The sequence below is a fragment of the Tamandua tetradactyla genome, chromosome 4 (assembly GCF_023851605.1).
Source record: "Tamandua tetradactyla isolate mTamTet1 chromosome 4, mTamTet1.pri, whole genome shotgun sequence".
Classification (NCBI taxonomy): Eukaryota; Metazoa; Chordata; class Mammalia; order Pilosa; family Myrmecophagidae; genus Tamandua; species Tamandua tetradactyla.
In genome coordinates, this window is record NC_135330.1 from 186257018 (window position 1) to 186280119 (window position 23102).

At 39.9% G+C, this 23102-nt stretch overlaps 1 protein-coding gene across 2 annotated transcripts in view; it reads right to left on the reverse strand.

Annotated features, from left to right (window-relative positions):
* Positions 1–22354, reverse strand: part of CRYL1 (crystallin lambda 1) — a 137714-nt gene extending 115360 nt beyond the window's left edge. The window contains exons 1-2 of one of the 2 annotated variants that reach the window (XM_077158802.1): positions 22271–22354; positions 5701–5808 (exon numbers count right to left, since the gene is read on the reverse strand). In XM_077158802.1, the coding sequence (XP_077014917.1) occupies positions 5701–5808; positions 22271–22311 (149 nt within the window). In that variant the 5' untranslated portion in view covers positions 22312–22354. The remainder of the gene's footprint in view (positions 1–5700; positions 5809–22270) is intronic. The other variant, XM_077158803.1, reaches the window with a different exon arrangement.
* Positions 22355–23102: the final 748 nt, after the last annotated feature.

The following is a 23102-nucleotide window of genomic DNA, read 5'->3' on the forward strand; positions in this document are numbered from 1 at the left end:
CAGTAGAATAACAACTCACAACCCCATCATGTACTCCCTGATGCTTGAACAGACTGTAAAAAAAATGGCAAAAGTGGTAAAGGACACACTTAGCAAATCAGGCCTGCAATACAAATACCCCCAACAAACTGACAAAGGATTTAAGTTGGGAACCTTAGCCTTTTCTCTTAGTTAACAACTGAGTGGAATTGGTTTTACAAAAATGAAATAGGAAATGATAACAGAATTGAAAAGTCTAGAGTAAGAATTGAAAAACTTTGGCCCTCAGGCTAAAACCAGCCCCACTACCTGTTTTTATGGCCTGTGAACTAGGGGGTGGCCTTTAAATTTTTAAATGGTGGGGGAAAACCAAAAGAGTAGTATTTTATAACGTTGAAAACTATACAAAATTTAAATTTCAGTGTTAACCCATACAACTTTATTAGAACAAAGCCATGTCCATTTGTTTAGGTATTGTCTATGGTTGCCTCCATTTCACAACATAGAGTTGCACCAGAGACCAAATGGCTTGCAAAGTCTTAAATATTTACTATTTGGCCCTTTACAGAAAACATTTGGCACTCCTTGGTCTAGAGTCCAAATATGGCTGGCTTAAGGCCTAATTTGATTCAGAGGTTCATGTCATCTGCTGTTCTCTAGGCTGCACTCTCTGTCCAAACTTACCTTGGTTCTTAAGCTAAGTCTCTGAGCTCCAAACCCACCTATCATAAATCCCACTGCCAGAAAATCAATTAAAAGTCCAGGTCTGCTGAAAAGTCAGTGTTGCTGCCTAAATAGATGAAGCACAGCATTATTATCAACCAACGTTTCCAAAGTGAAGCTTGCTATGCTCTTACTTTAACAAACTACCTGATATGGGAATAAAAGATGAACTTAATGAAATAGATGTAATTTCACTTATTTAGGAATACAAATTCCTTAAAGTTCTTTACAGTTTTATTCCTCCGAGAGAACTTTTAGATTATTAATAAATTGTTTTCTATTGCTCCCTAAATAACCTCCATTAAACCAAAAATTAAGCCTGTTTTGCTACCATGTTCTGACTCTTGATGTCTTTTAAAAACTCTCTGAATTACCGAGGAAATCTTCATTATCTTGCAGTTTCCTTTTTATAATTAGTCGATACTCTCCCATGTGTTGTATTTTCCCCTATATTACAGTAGCAGAACTATATAGCTTTTGGGCTGTTTTATTGAGGCTCAAAATTTATTTAAAGGCTCTTTGAAGTCTTCCACTTGCAGCAGTATGGTGGGCCAGAATCTTTCAGGAACCTCTATTCACAAAAATCACTTGATCTTGTATAAAAATAAGTTTTATGCCTCAGGGAGTCATAGTAAGTACAAGTAAGGAAATTTTCCAAGGTTCCCCCTTTAACCAGAAAAATAAAACACAAAAACCTGAAACAGTCAAAAGGCAGTGTTTTCCTGAGAGTGAAAACTAAAAAGAGCACTGTAAACCTACAGACAATTTCTTGATCAGAAGCAAGGTGAAGGAGATTAAGTCAGAATTCCTAGTTATTTTGGTTTTTGTTTTAACTTTTTATTGCAGTAAGATATATACAACTCAAAATTCCCCATTTTAACCACTTTCAAATGTTCAATTCAACAGTAATAATTATATGCAAAATATTGTGCTTTCATCCCAACATCCGTTACTCAAACTTTTCATCACCTCAAACAGAAACTCTGCATCCATTCTAAACAGTAATTCCCCATCCCCATCCCACCTCTGGCCCCAATAACCTCTATGCTACTTTCTGTCTGTATGAGTTTACTTATTCTATATATTTCATATAAGTGAGATCATACAATATGTATCTGGCTTATTTTACTCAGCTTAATTCAACTCAACTCGATGATGTCTTCAAAGTCAGTCATGGTGTAGCATGGATAAGAACTTCATTCCCCTTTATGGCTGAATAATATTATTCAGCCATAATATTGTATGGACCATATTTTGTTTATCCATTCAACTCCTGATAGATACTTGGTTGCTTCCAACATTTGGCTATTGTGAATAATGCTGCCATGAACACTGGTGTACAGATATCTGTCCTAGTCCCTGTTTTCAATTCTTTTGGGTTTATACCAAGAAGTGGGATTGCCAGGTCATATGGTAATTCTATGTTAACCTCTCTGAGGAACCATGAAACTGATTTCCACAGTGGCTGCACCATTTTACAACCCCACCAGCAATGTATGAGGGTTCCAATTTCTCCACATCCTTCTTAACTTTTGTTGGTCTGTTCTTTTAAATAATAGCCAACCTAGTGGGAATAAAGTGGTATTTCACTGTGGTTTTGATTTGCATTTCCTTGATGACCAGTGATGTGCTTACTGGCTACTTGCATACCTTTTTGGAAAAGTGTCTATATAAGTCCTTTACCCATTTTTAATTGAGTTGTTTGTCTTTTTATTATCGAGTTGTAGCAGTTCTTTATATATTCTGGATATTTCTCCTTATTGGATACATGGTGAGCAATTATTTTCTACCATTCTCTAAGTTGTCTTTTTACTTTCTTGATAATGCCCTTTGATATACCAGAATGCCTAGTTTAATCCCTAGACCTTGGACAAGGAAACAGTGGTTGGTAGATGGCAAAAGAAAATCCACTACAGAGAAAACTATATCCATTTAGGCCACAGACTTTCCACAGGCTTGGATCAACCAAATACATGAACCTGTTTTGTTTGGTCCATCTTAGCTCATGGACCATACAAAACAGGCCACAGCCAGTTGGAGCTGGCTATAGTCTGCCAAATCTTGATCTGACATACCATATATTTCACTAACTTATTAATATTATCTACTTCTCTACCCCATACCTAGCCCCATAAAATATGAGCTCTTTGAGGGCAGAGATAAAGTTTATTTTGTTCCCTGCTTAATCCCTATGGCCTAAAATCTGTTCAGCACATAGTAGGTGCTCAATAAATCTTTTTGAAAGAATGAAAGGATGGATAAGTGAGTCAGTGAAAAAAACATTAACTTGATTTAAAATCCCCAAGGATTTCTGTACTGGAGGCCATTGTTATTCCATCTAGATCCCTTTGAATCCCTTTCTGCCAGTACAGTGTGCCCATCCCCCAGCTTCTGAGTTTTTGTCCCCTAGAGGCTCATGCCTGCAGCCTTCTTCAGAATACTTTCTTGACCTCCCCCAGCTTCCTTGCTTTGAAGGGCTACCTACCTTGCAGTGTACTTTTTGCTCCAGAACTCCCATGGAAGTTTGTAGCACCTGGGACTTCTCCTTAATTGGCTTCTTCCTATATTCCTAATCCCCCACTTGTTTCTTCTGGGAGTACTTTCTTTATAAATTATTTGCACAGGAATCCTCATCTCAGGGTCTGAGACTGAGGAACTTGATCTAAGACAACCTTATACACTGGACTTACCAGATATAGACTATAAAGTAACTGTGTAATAAATGCACAAATAATTGAAAGATGAAGCCACATAGATGAACAAATAAGTGATTATTAAAAATGAACAGGCATTTTCATGGAAAAGAATCAAATAGAATTTTTGAAATGAAAGATGAAATTACTGAAATAAACACAGTAGATGGTTTAAGTAGCAGATTAGACACAGCTAAAAAGAGAAATGATGAGCTGGAAGAAAGATCTGAAGAATATATCCAGAATACAATATACAGAATGTATTCAAAAGAGGCAGAGAGATGGAGAACATGAAAGGGAGACTAAACATGAAAGCCAGAATGAGATGGTCCATTATACATCTAATCAGAATTCCAGAAGGGAGAATAGATGTAGAAATCTCATTCTTAGGTATGTTCCCTGTAGAAACTCTTGCATTTATGTATAAGGAGACATACATAAGAATATTAATGGCTATATTATTTACATTAGCTCCAAATTGGAAATAGCTATACCTTTCATCAAGAGGAGGGTAGATAAATAAATTATAGCAAATGCATACAAGGGAATATAATATGGTATTGAAAAGAGATGTACTATAGCTACAAGCAATAACATGGGTGACTCTCAGAAACATCATTCTTTTAGATCTCGAAAACAAGCAAAATTAAACATACATTGTTCATATATATGCATTACATATATACATATAACCAATTTTTAAAGGTAAAATAATGGTCAATACAAAATACAGGATATTTTGTTACCTCTGGTGAGAAGACAGGGGGATGAGATCCAAGAGGTACACACAGGATATTAATAATGTTCTAAATCTTAAGTTGGATGGTAGTATCTTTTATTATTATTCTTTATAAATGTAAATAAAATATCTATTATTTTGTATACATACAAAGTATTATGCTGAAAGTAATATTTTCAGAATCTCTACAAAGCAGATAATGTAGATGATATTGAAGATGCTTAGACCTGCCCGCCTTGAACATGTCTTTGTTCAACAGATTGATCTGGGATGGAATCTTGTGTCTGTGTCTTTGAGTAGGTTACTGACCATTTGTAGACCCAACTTTCCTCATAAAAATATAATGATAATATCTGATTCATAAGGTTCATCGTGAGAATTAGTAAGGTAAGATTACTAGACTCTTAGTTCCATCACGGGCAGGAATGTGTCTGTCTTGTTCACCTATGCATTCCTAGCAAACAGTTCATACCTTGCATGCAGCAGGTATTGAAATGCCAATTCCCTTCCTTCCAAAACAGTACAGAATAAAGCATAGTAGGGCTTTGTGACGGTGGTTTTATTTTGGGGGTTTTGTTTGACATTTCATTTTGTTTTACGGATTGACATTTTATCTTGGCACAACCATATAATAATTAACTTCATACCCTAAATATTTATCTTTTAAAAAAAGTAAACGATAAAATAAAAATATGTGTGTTACCCAGAAAAGCAAATTTAAGTTACATGTTAACAGATCTCCACCCCCAGGGAAGAAGAACTAGCCAAACAAGACCATGGTCAAAACTGTGTTCAGAAATAGTTACCTTAGGCAAATGGGGGTGCTTTGGACTTCTGGAACACTAATTTAGTTTGGTTCATTTATCTTTGACCTTCCTTGTTTTTGGCTTTTTTCTTTGGTTCCTATTCTGTTTCTATCCCACATGACTACTATTCCCAAGACTCATCCCTCTGCATTCTTAGCACTCAGCAGTTGGTAAGTTCATACACTCTCATGTTTTTAACCATTACAGTTGTCACAGTTACTATACCAGAATAAATAACTGCAGTTCTGTCCTCTCCCATGAGTTCTAAATCTCAAACCAAAATCTGGATATTTTAATTTGGGCCCTGCCATCATCAGGTCAATAGATTGAGATGAACCTGAGGCTTGCTAATCCTAAAAGTTAACACCATGTAGCTCTAATATATGGTGAAAGCGGACTCCTCCTGCCAGGAAAGAACATGGAAAGAGCCCTGGCCTCCAACCTCACGTGACAAAGCAAGAGATGGTTACAAACTCATTCGGGCTTGAAACGTAAGATTCAGGTTCAGCGCTTCCTCTTTCGTCCCATATCCCTATAATCCTAAGGCTTTTTTCCTCACTATCCTTTCTCCACCCCTTCTCCAGTCTTACTTCACAGTTCATCCACCTGAGGCCAAGCCTTCCCAGTTCAGAGGCACCACAATTGCCACCAAGTGAAAGAGTGAAACCACACCTTTATAATCTTGAGAATATGATAAGCAGGAACAAGAGAGAGAAACAGAGCCATTTCCATTCCCCTTGGAAGGAGTCAGCTGACTTACCTGATGTTTTCCAGGGCATTCGTTATCTGCTGTTGCTCAATATCATATAGCTTTACCTTGAAGCCTCCACTGGCAAACAACATTGCCCAGCTTTGCCCAATGAGTCCACTATGACGAAAGCAAAGTGAGAAAGGCTTGAGTTATCTTTGTGACTGAACAGCTTTGCATTCCTCATCCACATGAAATTTACTAAAATTATACCTCATCTTATTCTTAAAATATTTAACACCTTAAGATGTCATATTTTGATAACTGTATTTGTTTGAAGTATCATCTGTTTTCACATAGAGGTTCCTGAATCCTGGCTCAAAGAGCATATTCTAGTGGTTACCACTTGAATAAAACATTACAGTAGCAGGATGTCATGGACACAAAAGGCCCCCATCTAAACCCCCATTTGAAGATGGTCTTGGGCAAGTGCCTTAACTTGAAGAACTAAGACAGTATCTGTCCTGCCCTCCTCAAATCAGTAATGACTACAGCCACCAACTGCATTTGAGGATTTATTAAGTGCCAGGCACCACTGAACACTTAACATGCATTAACCTCTATTAATCTTTACAACAACCCTACAAAATAGATGCTCTTATTATTTCCATTTTATACAAAGGGATGCTAAGTCACAGAGGGGCTAGGGCAACACTGACTTGTAAGTGCTAGTGCTATAATATTGAGCGAAGCAATCTGACACTTGAGTCCTTACTCTTAATCCTACACTATGGCTGCTGTTTCAGATTTACTGGAAAATGCAAAGATATAAAAGACATGGAATGCTTACATGGGTTGTTCAGAGGGTTAAAAAGAACATATGGAGTCAGCCTAGTACCCATATCTTGGTTTCTATGCTGGTTTGAAAAGACGTATGCCCCCTAGAAAAGCCATGTTTTAATCAAAATCCCATTTCATAAAGGTAGAATAATCCCTATTCAATACTGTATGTTTGAAACTGTAATCAGATCATCTCCCTGGATGATGTGATTTAGTCAAGAGTGGTTGTTAAGATGGATTAGATGACAACATGTCTCCACCCATATGGGTGGGTCTTTTTTGGTTAATTGGAGTCCTATAAAAGAGGAAATATTTTGGAGAATAGGAGATTCAGAGAGAGTAGAGCAGAATGACATAGCCATGAGAAGTAGAGTCCACCAGCCAGTGACCTTTGGAGATGAAGATGGAAAATGCCTCCCGGGGAGCTTCATGAAACAAGAAGCCAGGAGAAGCTAGCAGATGATGTCATGTTCGCCATGTGCCCTTCCAGATGAGAGGAACCCTGACCATGTTCACCATGTGCCTTTCCAGATGAGAGAGAAACTCTGACTGTGTCTGCCACGTGCCCTTCCACTTGAGAAAGAAACTGTGAACTTCATCGGCCTTCTTGAACCAAGGTATCTTTCGCTGGATGCCTTAGATTGGACATTTCTATAGACTTATTTTAATTAGGACATTTTCTCAGCCTTGGAACTGTAAACTAACAATTCATTAAATTCCCCACTTTAAAAGCCATTCTGTTTTTGGTATATTGCATTCCAGCAGATAGCAAACTAGAGCAGTTTCTAATCCTATTCTCCAATAAAAGTGGCCAGGGCTCCTTGGAGAAATGGCTGATTCTATGACTGTGACAGGGAAAATACAAGATGAGCCAAGAGCATCTTGTAGCACCAGAAAGTAAGGAAGTGCTCAGAAGCACACACACTAATGGTGGCATGTCAAAGAGAATCAAGAGTCAACTGAAGGTACTGCTAATGGCCAAAGCTGGAACAATTTGAGCAACAAAAGAATGTAAAGTTGGATAACAACCTAAAGTATAAAATAAATATCCATGAGTCCATAAAGATATAAATAAATCTTGAATACATTTTTAAAAGGAGGGAGAAGAGACAAATGTCTCTTGCAGAAGAATTCCAAATAATTTAGGAGGATATTCTACCCTCAGAGAGGGAAGCATAACTTCCCTCCCCTTAAGTGTGGGCTGAACACAGTGATCTCCTTCCAAAGAGTACAGGATGGAAGGCAGGAAAAAAGAGAAACTTTACAGTGGAGAAACTTGACAAACACTACGCAGCGCATGACCAAGGTCAGCACCAACAGTGATTAGTCAAGCTGATAGTACATGCCCTTGGTACGATGTGATGAGAATGGTACATTTACCTCTGTGGCCTTCCTCCCAAACACCCATAACCTCAATCTAACCATGAGAAAAACATCAGACAAATTCCAGTTGAGAGACATTCTACAAAATGCCTGAGTACTACTTCTCTAAATTGTCAAGGTCTCAAAAGACAAGAAAAGTCTGAGAAACTACCACAGCCAAGAAAAGTCTAAGGAGACATGATGACTAAATATAATGTGTATCCTGGATGGGGTCCCAGGACGGAAAAAGGACATCAGGGAAAAACTAAGGGACTATGAATAAACTATGAACTTTTGTTAATAATAATGCATAAATATTGGTTCATTAATTGCAACAGATGTACATATTAATGTAAGATGTTAATAATAAAAGAAATTGGGTAAAGGGGTATCTGGGAACTATTTTCACAACTTTTCTGTAAATCTAAAATTCTTCTAAAAAAGTTTTTAAATGAATATGGGACAGCAATTACACTCCTAGGTATATACTCAAGAGAATTAAAATGTATGTTCATGCAAAACCTCGTACACAAATATTCCTAACAACATTATTCTCAGTAGCCAAAAAAGCAGAAACAATCCAAATGTCTATCACCTAACAAATGGGTAAATAAAATGTACTACAAAATTCCATTAAATGGCTATACAGTGGAATATAATTTGGCAACTAAAAGGAATGAAAGTTCTAATGCTACAACATGGATGAACTTTGAAGACATGCACACAAAAGAAGCTAGACATACTATACGATTCCATTTATATGAAATTTCCAGAATAGAAAAATCCAGAGACAGAAAGTAGATTTGCAGTTGTTCCATGCTGGAGAGGGAAGGGTTATGGGGAATGACTACAAGGTTTCGTTTTGGGAGTGATAAGAATGTTCTAAAGTTTATTCTGGTAATGGTTGCACAACTCTGTGACTAAATTAAAAACCACTAAACTGCACATTTTAAAATACTGATTTTTTTTAACTTTTCATTATGGTAATCTAGACAACTCAAAATTTCCTATTTCAACCACTTTCAAATGTACAACTCAGTAGTATTAATTACATTAACAATATTGTACAACTATCATCAACATCCATTACCCCAACTTCTTCATAACCTCAAACAGAAACTCTGTACCCATTAAGCAAGAACTCCTTCCCCCCTCCCTCCACCCCCCCGCCTCTGCTCACCTATAATCTACCAGCTGCCTCTATGAAATTGGCTTCTTCTAGGTATTTCTCATAATAAAATAGTGACTTTCATGGCATGTGAATTATATTTCAATAAAGCTGTTATAAAAAATTGAATGTGAAGAGGCACCATCTTCCTGGGTCCCCCGCACCCTGCGCCAGAGCGACTTCCGGAGAAGATGGCGGCTTAGTAAGACGCGCAGGTCTTAGTTCCTCCTCCGGAACAGCTACTAGAGAAGTAGAAACAATTCAGAACAGCTCCCGGAGCCATGACAGAGACCAAGAAGACAGCATACACCATTCTGGAACGGCTGACTGGCTGGGAAAACCCGCTCGGGTGAGATCGCCGAGGGGCGTGGGCTTCCCCGGGCCGGGGTGGCAGGCGACCGGAGTCCCTCCCTCCCTCCTTCCCGGGCCAGCTGGGAGAATTGGACAGGCGGTCCCCTCAAGCTGCGGCAGCTGGTGCCCCCACCCACGCACGGCCTCCCGGACCAGCTGGGAGAATTGGATCGGACATCCCCAAGCCGCAGAGAATGGTGACCGGGATCCCTTCCAAACACGTGGCTTCCCGGTCTGGCTGGGAACGGTGGATAGACACTTCCCCAAGCCGCGGTGGCTGGCGCCCCCCCGCCACGCTTGGCACCCCGAGCTGGCTGGGAAATTTGGACAGGCGTTCCCCCAAGCCGCAGAGGCCGGCGACCCTCCCCACATGCGGATCCCCGGGCTGGCTGGGAGATTCGGATTGGCACCCCCCCAAGCTGCTTCGGCTGGCGACCCCCCCCCCCACAGCGAGAGTTTTCCAAAGTTAAAGGAACCACAGCATCTTTTACTGGTGGGACCCGCAGACAGACGAGCACCACGAGCACCACCTACTGGGCAGGATAAGAAAAACAGAGCCCAGAGATTTCACAGAAAAATCTTTCAACCTGCGGGGTCTTACACCCAGAGAAATCTGATTAAATGCCCAGACGCCAGCAGAAGATAACGGATCACGCTCAGAAAATTGAAAATATGACCCAGTCAAAGGAACAAACCAATAGTTCAAATGAGATACAGGAGCTGAGACAACTAATGCTGAATATACGAACAGAAATGGAAAACCTCTTCAAAAACCAAATCGATAAATTGAGGGAGGACATGAAGAAGACATGGGCTGAACAAAAAGAAGAAATAGGAAAACTGAAAAAACAAATCACAGAACTTATGGGAGTGAAGGACAAAGTAGAAAAGCTGGAAAAAACAATGGATACCTACAATGGTAGATTTAAAGAGACAGAAGCTAGAATTAGTGAATTGGAGGATGGAACATCTGAATTCCAAAAAGAAACAGAAACTATCCGGAAAAGAAAGGAAAAATTTGAGCAGGGGATCAGGGAACTGAATGACAATATGAAGCGCACAAATATATGTGTTGTGGGTGTCCCAGAAGAAGAAGAGAAGGGAAAAGGAGGAGAAAAACTAATGGAAGAAATTATCACTGAAAATTTCCCAATTCTTATGAAAGACCTAAAATTACAGATCCAAGAAGTGCAGTGCACCCCAAAGAGAATAGACCCAAATAGGCGTTCTCCAAGACACTTACTAGTTACAATGTCAGAGGTCAAAGAGAAAGAGAGGATCTTGAAAGCAGCAAGACAAAAACAATCCATCACATACAAGGGAAACCCAATAAGACTATGTGTAGATTTCTCAGCAGAAACCATGGAAGCTAGAAGACAGTCGGATGATATATTTAAATTACTAAAAGAGAAAAACTGCCAACCAAGACTCCTATATCCAGCAAAATTGTCCTTCAAAAACGAGGGAGAAAATTAAAACATTCTCAGACAAAAAGTCACTGAGGGAATTTGTGACCAAGAGACCAGCTCTGCAAGAAATACTAAAGGGAGCACTAGAGTCAGATATGAAAAGACAGAAGAGAGAGGTATGGAGAAGAGTGTAGAAAGAAGGAAAGTCAGATATGATATATATAATACAAAAAGCAAAATGGTAGAGGAAAATATTATCCAAACAGTAATAACACTAAATGTTAATGGACTGAATTCCCCAATCAAAAGATATAGACTGGCAGAATGGATTAAAAAACAGGATCCTTCTATATGCTGTCTACAGGAAACACATCTTAGACCCAAAGATAAACATAGGTTGAAAGTGAAAGGTTGGGAAAAGATATTTCATGCAAATAACAACCAGAAAAGAGTAGGAGTAGCTATACTAATATCCAACGAATTAGACTTCAAATGTAAAACAGTTAAAAGAGACAAAGAAGGACACTATCTACTAATAAAAGGAACAGTTAAACAAGAAGACATAACAATCATAAATATTTATGCACTGAACCAGAATGCCCCAAAATACGTGAGGAATACACCGCAAACACTGAAAAGGGAAATAGACACATATACCATAATAGTTGGAGACTTCAATTCACCACTCTCATCAATGGACAGAACATCTAGACAGAGGATCAATAAAGAAATAGAGAATTTGAATATTACAATAAATGAGCTAGACTTAACAGACATTTATTAGACATTACATCCCACAACAGCACGATACACCTTTTTCTCAAGTGCTCATGGATCATTCTCAAAGATACACCATATGCTGGGTCACAAAGCAAGTCTTAACAAATTTAAAAAGATTGAAATCATACACAACACTTTCTCGGATCATAAAGGAATGAAGTTGGAAATCAATAATAGGCGGAGTGCCAGAAAATTCACAAATACGTGGAGGCTCAACAACTCACTCTTAAACAACGAGTGGGTCAAAGAAGAAATTGCTAGAGAAATTAGCAAATACCTCGAGGCAAATGAAAATGAAAACACAACATATCAAAAACCTATGGGACGCAGCAAAGGCAGTGCTAAGAGGGAGATTTATTGCCCTAAATGCCTATATCAGAAAAGAAGAAAAGGCAAAAATTCAGGTATTAACTGTCCACTTGGAAGAACTGGAGAAAGAACAGCAAACTAACCCCAAAGCAAGCAAAAGGAAAGAAATAACAAAGATTAGAGCAGAAATAAATGAAATTGAAAACAACAGAGAAAATCAATAAGACCAGAGTTGGTTCTATGAGAAAATCAATAAGATTGATGGGCCCTTAGCAAGATTGACAAAAAGAAGAAGAGAGAGGATGCAAATAAATAAGATCAGAAATGGAAGAGGAGACATAACCACTGACCTCACAGAAATAAAGGAGGTAATAACAGGATACTATGAACAACTTTATGCTAATAAATACAACAATGTAGATGAAATGGACAGGTTCCTGGAAAGAGATGAGCAACCACTTTGACTCAAGAAGAAATAGATGACCTCAACAAACCAATCACAAGCAAAGAAATTGAATCAGTCATTCAAAAGCTTCCTAAAAAGAAAAGTCCAGGACCAGACAGCTTCACATGTGAATTCTATCAAACATTCCAGAAGGAATTAGTACCAACTCTGCTCAAACTCTTCAAAAAAACTGAAGCGGAGGGAAAGCTGCCTAATTCATTCTATGAAGCCAACATCACCCTCATACCAAAACCAGGCAAAGATATTACAAAAAAAGAAAACTACAGACCAATCTCTCTAATGAATATAGATGTAAAAATCCTCAACAAAATTCTAGCAAATCGAATCCAACAACACATTAAAAGAATTATACATCATGACCAAGTAGGATTCATCCCAGGTATGCAAGGATGGTTCAACATAAGAAAATCAATCAATGTAATACACCATATCAACAAATCAAAGCAGAAAAATCACATGATCATCTCAATTGATGCAGAGAAGGCATTTGACAAGATTCAACATCCTTTCCTGTTGAAAACACTTCAAAGGATAGGAATACAAGGGAACTTCCTTAAAATGATAGAGGGAATGTATGAAAAACCCACAGCTAATATCATCCTCAATGGGGAAAAATTGAAAACTTTCCCCCTAAGATCAGGAACAAGACAAGGATGTCCATTATCACCACTATTATTCAACATCATGTTGGAGGTTCTAGCCAGAGCAATTAGACAAGAAAAAGAAATACAAGGCATCAAAATTGGAAAGGAAGAAGTAAAACTATCACTGTTTGCAGACGATATGATACTATACGCCGAAAACCCTGAAAAATCCACAACAAAACTACTAGAGCTAATAAATGAGTATAGCAAAGTAGCAGGTTACAAGATCAACATTCAAAAATCTGTAGCATTTCTATGCACTAGTAATGAACTAGCTGAAGGGGAAATCAAGAAAGGAATCCCATTTACAATTGCAACTAAAAGAATAAAATACCTAGGAACAAATTTAACTAAAGAGACAAAAAACCTATACAAAGAAAACTACAAAAAACTGTTAAAAGAAATCACAGAAGACCTAAATAGATGGAAGGGCATACCGTGTTCATGGATTGGAAGACTAAATATAGTTAAGATGTCAATCCTACCTAAATTGATTTACAGATTCAATGCAATACCAATCAAAATCCCAACAACTTATTTTTCAGAAATAGAAAAACCAATAAGCAAATTTATCTGGAAGGGCAGGGTGCCCTGAATTGCTAAAAGTATCTTGAGGAAAAAAAACGAAGCTGGAGGTCTCGCGCTGCCAGACTTTAAGGCATATTATGAAGCCACAGTGGTCAAAACAGCATGGTATTAGCATAAAGATAGATATATCGACCAATGGAATCGAATACAGTGCTCAGATATAGACTCTCTCATCTATGGACATTTGATCTTTGATAAGGCAGTCAAGCCAACTCACCTGGGACAGAACAGTCTCTTCAATAAATGGTGCCTAGAGAACTGGATATCCATATGCAAAAGAATGAAAGAGGACCCGTATCTCACACCCTATACAAAAGTTAACTCAAAATGGATCAAAGATCTAAACATTAGGTCTAAGACCATAAAACACTTAGAGGAAAATGTAGGGAGATATCTTATGAAACTTACAATTGGAGGCAGTTTTATGGACCTTAAACCTAAAGCAAGAGCACTGAAGAAAGAAAGAAATAAATGGGAGCTCCTCAAAATTAAACACTTTTGTGCATCAAAGAACTTCATCAAGAAAGTAGAAAGACAGCCCACACAATGGGAGACAATATTTGGAAACGACATATCAGATAAAGGTCTAATATCCAGAATTTATAAAGAGATTGTCCAACTCAACAACAAAAAGACAGCCAACCCAATTACAAAATGGGAAAAAGACTTGAACAGACACCTCTCAGAAGAGGAAATACAAATGGCCAAAAGGCACATGAAGAGATGCTCAATGTCCCTGGCCATTAGAGAAATGCAAATCAAAACCACAATGAGATATCATCTCACACCCACCAGAATGGCCATTATCAACAAAACAGAAAATGACAAGTGCTGGAGAGGATGCGGACAAAGAGGCACACTTATCCACTGTTGGTGGGAATGTCAAATGGTGCAACCACTGTGGAAGGCAGTTTGGCGGTTCCTCAAAAAGCTGAATATAGAATTGCCGTACGACCCAGCAATACCACTGCTAGGTATCTACTCAAAGGACTTAAGGGCAAAGACACAAACGGACATTTGCACACCAATGTTTATAGCAGCGTTATTTACAATTGCAAAGAGATGGAAACAGCCAAAATGTCCATCAACCGATGAGTGGCTAAACAAACTGTGGTATATACATACGATGGAATATTATGCAGCTTTAAGACAGAATAAACTTATGAAGCATGTAATAACATGGATGGACCTAGAGAACATTATGCTGAGTGAGTCTAGTCAAAAACTAAAGGACAAATACTGTATGGTCCCACTGATGTGAACCAACATTCGAGAATAAACTTGGAATATGTCATTGGTAGCAGAGACCAGCAGGAGTTAGAAACAGGGTAAGATAATGGGTAATTGGAGCTGAAGAGATACAGACTGTGCAACAGGACTAGATACAAAAACTCAAAAATGGACAGCACAATAATACCTAATTGTAAAGTAATCATGTTAAAACACTGAATGAAGCTGCATCTGAGCTATAGGCTTTTTTTTTTGTTTGTCTTTTGGTTTGTTGGTTTGTGTCTTTTTTTTTTTTTACTATTATTATTTTTATTTTTTCTCTATATTAACATTCTATATCTTTTTCTGTTGTTTTGCTAGTTCTTTTCCTAAATCGATGCAAATGTACTAAGAAATGATGATCATGCATCTATGTGATGATGTTAAGAATTACTGATTGCATATGTAGAATGGAATGATTTCTAAATGTTGTGTTAAATTCTTCTTTTTTCTTTAATTAATAAAAAAAATTTTAAAAATTAAAAAAAATTGAATGTGTGTGAACATGCTTTGAAAACCAACTGCCACACAAATGCAAAGCCATAATACTTAGTGAGCACCTAAATGTGATTATGTAGAATGGCAAAGGAGAAACAAATATCACATTAGTGTAAGGTAGGCGTTGCCTTGAAATATGATCAGAATTCTTTCCATAAGTATTTCCCTTGTGGAAATATGAGTGGGTGCTCAGACAGAGATAAGGGAGACAAAGGATTCTCTCTCCCCAATATGTATGTGTCTAGATGATCATCAGGTGACTTTTCCAGATAAGGGGCTATAGCAAATTGGTTCACAGAGCCCATATGCAACAAAACCCATTCAAACCTGTCTATCTCCAATTCTAAAATCCAACTAGTTTCAGGAAATGCAGGTAACAGAGGAACATGTGAAATGACACTGTGGGGGTACATTCGGCAAAATCCAGAGTGTGGGAAATTCTGTAGCACAAAAAACCCAATTTTGTCAACAGATAAGTTTTTAAAAAAAAAAGGAAGAACCAATAGTTCTAAGGAGTTAAGAGACATAACAATCAAATACAATGTGTGGCCCTTATCTGAATCTGACTCAATAGAAATAAGTGCAAAAAATTTTAGATAATCAGGAATTTTGAATACCATCTCCATTTGCCAGACTGCTATGACAAATTCATACAACAGGTTGGCTTGAACAACAGGAAGGTCCAGGCTCACAGTTTCAGAGGCCAGAAGTCCAAATTAAAGCACTGGCAAGAAGGCCTGTATCCTCGCAGGGCTGGTAGCATTCGGGCTGGCCAGCAATCCTTGGGTACCTTGGCTTTCCTATCACATGGTGATGTTCGCTGCTTTCTTTTCCATGTTCTGTTGACTTCTGGCTTCCAGCTTCTCCCTTTCTCTAACTATATCTGAATTTCTTCCTCTTCTCAAGCACTCGAGTAATCCAGATTAAAAACCAACCTCATTCTTTGGGCCACACCTTAACTAAAACAAAACATCTTCAAGAGATCCTATTCACCATGAATTCACACCCAGAGGACTGTGGATTAAGATTAAGAACATGTCTAAATTGCAGAACACAATTCAGCCTACCACAACTAATACCGACTGGATATTTGAATATATTATTTGAAGGAATAAAGAATTTTGGTTATAGTTTTATTTTTAAATAACAGTCCTTATCTTTCAAATATACAACATAATGACATATTTAAAGACAAAGTGACACGATATCTTGGACTTGCTTCAAAATGACCATGATAAGGGACCATGAATAAAACTAAATTAGTCATGTGCTAATAATTTTTGAATCATCATATGTGAGTTCATTGTATTTGTCTCTCGACTTTTATCATAGTCTGAAATTTTCTCACAATACAAAGTTAGGATTGGGGGACTGGAGGGTGGTTGGGAAGATAGGAATTGAATACAGGGAATATAGACAATTTTGGCAAGCTTTTAGAAAAAATGTGGGAGCATCTGAAGGAAGAATGGGGTCACGAGGATATTTTTCAGAACAGAAGATATAGCTGTATATTTGTATGCTTAAAGGTACAATCCCCTTCAGAGAGGAACAGTGGTAAATGCAAGAGCTATTGCAAATATTTCTTGCCTGGGTCTTGTTCTGAAGAATGCTGCTCTTCAGGAAAAGGGAACCTGCACTTCTGAGAGCTATACCAGCTTTATTTAGGTGAAAATCAGACAGGTGGCAAATTCCTGGAACCAGAGACATCAGAACAGAGACAGCATAATCACTTGGTGAGAATGTTGGCATCATCTGTTGGGTGAGTGTTTGGACTAGATCCTACTTTTCTTTCAATCTTGAGGTTTTCCAATTCTACTTGGAATATCAAAAGAAAGTTACAGCTGGTCCACAAATTGTCCCCAGCACTCCTCATAAAACCAAAGATAAATTAACAGAGTTCCCTAGGGGTCCTCTAGATTGGAAGCTTCTGGAATTTTGATCCAGCTATTAGGGATGATCTAATAGTTGCAAGATATTCCACATTTCAGAAGGGCTAAGAGGACGGTGTGCATAGAGTCAGGTGTCCAATGTTGGCTGACCCATCTCCATGGGTCTCCTGCACTCTTAAATGTCTTCATGGGTATGCCAAGACTGCAAGGCCCTGGTCATCCTGCATCTGGACCATTTCTCAGAATTGTGTTTAAAGCAAGCAGCTTGAGGGATGATGTAATTTGTCTCTCTAGGACAAAGAACAATGGGTTCCAAAACTCAATGTTCCTCTCCTATAATGCAATCCCCTGCGTGTGCATCCATCTGGGTCCTCCATGTCACTCCCATGGATATGGGGAGCAAGGGACACCAAGCAAACATGATGCTCATGCTGCCTTCTGTGCTATGATTAAAAACACCTTTGTTTCTGGCTCAGGAGTCTCATGTCTTCTGCCAGCATCCAGAAAACAACAACAGGTTAAGTTACAAGATTGCAAGTAGACCCAACACATAAGAGGACAGGACTTAGGGTAAGATCATCTCAGACATGGTGGTACTTCATTTTGGCAATCATATGGGCTGCTTTGGAGAAGGGGATCTGGAAAAGCAGAAGATGGATTCTTGGTAGTATTTTCCCCTCTCTGTCTTCTCTTGCCCTCTTGCAGTCCCTCTTATTCAGCAAGCTATAGTTCAGGCTCTGATCACTGGACTTATCTTACACCAGAGACATTTAAAACCCCACAACTTCTGTAAGGCTGGGGGCCAAGCTGTTGAAGGGAAGAGCTTGGTGGACCTTCTATTGACTTGAAAATCCTGCCAAGGCCACAGAAGGGCTATCCAAGCATCAAAACTCTCACCCATGCTCACTTAAGCTAATTGAGAGGGGCTAGTGCTTGTTACAAGGTATCTATGTGAAACATTTGTTAAGAAAACAGTAAAAGCAGCTAAAATCACCTCTGATCAACCAAGCTGGTATATTTATAAATCTGAAAGGATACCCTGGATAAGAGAGTAGGACTTATAGTATGTTTTACTTCACACTCTTCTACAATATTGAAATCTTTTACAATTAATACAGAATTTATGTATTATGTACACGTACATTTTCAGTTACATTCTCAGGGCTCTAAACCTGCACTACCCAATACAGCACACGCAAGCCATATGTAACTATTTAAATTTAAATTAACTAAAATTAAATAAAATTTAAAAGTCAGACACATTTGATGAGCTCAATAACTGCACGTAGATAGTGGTTACTGTCTTAGATGGAAACAGACATTTCCGTCATGGCAGAAAATTCTATTGGACAGAGCTATTCTAGACTATATGAAGGGGGAAAATCTTATTAATTGCAAGTCAGAGTTTGAAAAGGACACAAAAGGACAATATCTGCACGAAAACTTCTTTTTCTTTTTCAAAGGGCATATATACACATGTACATACATATATGTGTATACATTGTGCATGGATGTGTGCATATCATGTGTGTGTGTTTCAGAACTGCCATTTTAATGGGTCTTTGAAATCTATTTGGAAATTGTAAAACATTTAGTTAAAAAACCAATTCACAATCATGCCTGTCCTCAATTTCCGGCCTGCCACTGACCTGAAACATTTTTCTTCCTGTTGTCGTTATCATAATGTTTGGTACATATGCTAAACTATTTAACCATAAAAGAAGCCTTAATGTGGGTGGGCCACGGTGGCTCAGCAGGCAGAGTTCTCGTCTGACATGCCGGAGACCTGGGTTCGATTCCCGGTGCCTACCCATGCAAAAAAAAAAAAAAGAAGCCTTAATGCCACCTAGCTCTGGAATGATGACTATTTTCACTGTGGTGGTTACAGTGGTGTGCATTCCCTTGTCATATTTTCTCTAGCTACATACTTATGACTTATGTACTTTTCTGAATGCATAGCATTCTTCATTAATTTTTTTTTTTTAGTAATTTTTTTACTTTCTACTTGGGTTTTTAAGAAAATACCACAACGCTACCAAATGACCCATCTCATATATATGTAAATGACATGCTGAGCAGGCACTGGCCCTTTGAGCTGACCAGCTCCCACATCCAGCATCTAAAGCAGCCAGGGCAGCAGAACTCTTCTATCTTTTCAGCCCCCTTACATCCTGTGTATGTGACACAGTGAAACAGAGAGGGATCGGTGCATAGGAAAAAGGAACTAAAATACAAGGCAAGGAAAACAGGAAATGCAGGCAGTCTGTACAAAGATAAAGGGTGAGAGGCCTTGATTGCACTATAAAATCCCATCAGGCTGTAGCTATTTTTATGGAAAAGGCTTTCCACAAAGAGGAACACAAGAGGTTTACCTATTAAATAAACCTTCTCCCACAATTTGACTTAAATTCTGAAAATAAGTACAAGTATGTCCCAAAAATGCCTGCCCTGCAGGGGACGCCACAAAACAGGGGGAGGGAGAGAGAAGGAACCTTTCTGACAATGTGCTTTCTTGATTGCGTCTACTTGCACTGCCCAGTACGGGAACTGTGAGCCACATGTGGCTGCTAAGCATGTGAGAAGTGGCTAGTCTAAACTGAGACATGCCACAGACTTAGTAGCAAAAGTAAAAAAAAAGAATATAAACTGTGATGGTCAGGTTCATTGCCAACTTGGGCAGGTGGGGGTGCCCAGTTGTCTGCTCAGACAAGCGCTGGCCTGTCTGTTGCTATGAGGACATTTCATGGACTTAAATCATGACCCACGTTGGCTGCATCCACAGCTGACTGCATTTGCAATCAGCTAAAGGGAGTGTTGTCTGCAATGACTCTTAACCTAATCACCAGAAGGCTTTTAAGGAGGATTCAGAAGAGACAGTCTCTCTTCCTGCTTCAGCCAGCCAGCCTCTTCTGAGAGTTCGTTGAGGACCTTCGCTGTTGCTGCCAGCTCACGGCCTGCCCTACAGACCTTGGACTCTTACATCCCAATGGTTGTGTGTGACACTTTTATAAATTTTATATTTATAGATATCTCCTGCTGATTCTGTTTCTCTAGAGAACCCTAGCTAATATAACTATATTGATGTTTTTTCTTTCTATATTATAGGAAAAGTTAATACCTGAAATTACTGAAACTGAACTAGTCTCACCCTTGTTTATACTAACTATTAAAATGGCTACTCTAGCCTAGTGAGGCCCTGTGCATATTTACTGCTGTAATGGTAACAACTCCACCTCCCCTTGTTTGAATCCATAAAAGTCTTGAACCACCTAAACTCAGAGACTCAGATTTGTAGGTCAATAGGCCATCTGGTCTCCTGCTTTGTGTCTAGCAATAAACTCTTTCTCTCTTTGAAACCCTGGTATCTCGGGAATTGGTCATTTGAGGGCATCGGGCGAAAGAATCCATTGCCTTTGTGCAGTAACAGTAACAGAAGGAAGGAAGGAAGAGAGGAAGGGAGGGAGGGTGGAAAACCAGCACCACCCAGAATCAGCAATGGGAGTTTGTAGAGATGTGAGGGTTTGGGGATAGACAGGACACTCAAACAAACAGGCCCATGCCTGGCAGGCTCAGGGTCATTTCTGTGGTCATTAAAGTTTGCAAACCTGCTTGTCAGCATCCTCGAGGAATCAGAAATAACCTGACAGTCCCCATCTCTTTTCAGTAGACTGAACTCCTTTCTGCAGGAACCATCCACTGCCAGATAACTGTACAATCAACTTGGAACTTCACTTAACATTTATTAGGTGCAGAACACTACTCTCAGGCATGGTGGAAGATATACAAACAATGAAAATGCAAGATGGGCATAATTACCATAGCTGGTACAAAGTGCATCTCATATTCCTTCCCTGCATAACTACAGGCACCCACGTGCCTGGGAGGGACAAAGTCTCTGTTTATACCACTGCTGGGTAAGCAGAAGGAAGCTGACAGGAAGCATCTCAACTCCTGCTTTCCATGAGTTCTAAACTGGACAGGGGGAGGGTCAGGCCAACACATTGATGGCATAAAAGGTACAGAAGGGTGCCACCAAAAAGTTACTTTTCTCTCTTTCTAAGCCAACTTGGCAGATGAACTAACTGTTCTCCCCCACCCTACCCCACCCCCACACGGAACATGACTCCCAGGGGTGTAAATCTCCCTGGCAACATGGGACAGAATTCCCAGAACCATGTATGGAACGTATGTGTGTGAAGACTTCTCAATTAAAACATTTTTTTAAGGTTGCTTTTAACTACCACTAGCAACTATTAATATGTTAATATGATAGTTTACCAACGAAAAGGTTTAGATAAATGCTCCCCTATTTTTGTTTGTTCATTTTTTTTTTTTGCATGCTATATGGCAAGGGTCATACTTCATTCTTTTTCCATGTTAGTTAGTATTCCCTTATTTGCAGTACCATTTGTTTAATTTTGTTTGTTTGGTTTTTTGTTTGTTTGTTTGTTTGGGAAGTGTATGGGTGGGAATCCAACCCAGGTTTCCTGCATGGCACCTGTCCCGGCCTGCGGTTAGACACCCACCCAGACCTCACTGCCGGGCTTGAGCCACATCTCTGTCATTCCCTGACTGTGACCCGGGTAAATTGTTTCTTCTGTTTTCTCATTCGTGAAAATGGAATATGATACAATTCAGGCAAAACTGTTGCCAGAATTAAATGAGTTAACACGTGTATGAATGACTGTGACGTTTACATGCCTACTCGCTAGAATGCACCGCACCGTTTCTATTCAAGCCACGATCTGAATTTCAAACCATGGCCTGCACTGTCAGCTTTCTGAACCTCTGTGTAAATCTGTGCGAAGGGAAACAAGACACCACCCAAGTGGATCTGCTTGGAGAATCCCGGGTGGCTGCCAGACAACCACGACCACTCGCCCAAACGCGGCTGAGCTGTGGGGAGGAGGGACGGCAAATGGCACCGAAAGCCCTCGGACGAGGGAAACTGAGGATGCCAGAGCCGCTCCCATCCCTCGTGCTAGCGTGCCCGCGGGGGTCCTGGGCAGCAGCGCACCCACCCCCAGCTGCGCCCCGGGCACGAGTCCGGCGGGGTCGGCCCCCCTTACCTGCCCACAATGCCCACACGGCCCTCCCGCGCCGAAGCCATGGTGCGCCGGCCTCCGCGCTCGGCGCCCCGCGCCCGCCCCAACCCCGAGAGCTCGGCGGGCGGGACCGCGCGCCCATTGGCCCCGGAGTCGCCTGGAGCTCCGTGCCCCCACGCGCGGGAACGTCGGCCGCAGCGCCCCGATAGGCCCGGGCGGGCCGGGGCGGGCCGGTGCCTACCCCCGCCCTCTCCACCCAGCCGGATGGCCCGGCGCGCGCACCACCCGCCGGAGCACAGAGCAACCAGGGAGAATGCAGAGGATGGAGGGTGACAAAGGCTGGGGCGTTTCGGACCCAAGTTACTCCTTTATTTTTTATTTTCTGACCATTATACTAAAACCAATCTGCGTTAGGAGGGACAAGGCCCGGTTGGCAGAAGTCTTGACCAGAAGGAGCCCCAGCTTGTGTTTACAGCTAATGACACTTCTTCAATACATACCTTAACCTTTAGGGTTAAGCACCTTTGTAGCCAAGCTGACAAATACTTTCCGGAAAGATATTTGGCCGCCTTGCTTTACAGATGAGAACTGACGCCCAGAGATTCTGTGGCAGCAGAAAAGGAGCCATCCAAATTGATTAATCTGCGAAAATGAAAGACATGTTTGAATTCCATTCTAAAGTGCTAACAGGAAAGAGCTTTCTTAACTCTACTTCCTCCTTCAAGAAGCAGAGTTGGTTCCTGTATAAGAAAACAGAAATGTCGTGGTGCCCTGACTCGGGGCTTTTTTGAAACCAGCGAACAAACAGACCAAGAGGGAAGGGCTTCATACATCATATGACAGAAGTTCGTGTTCG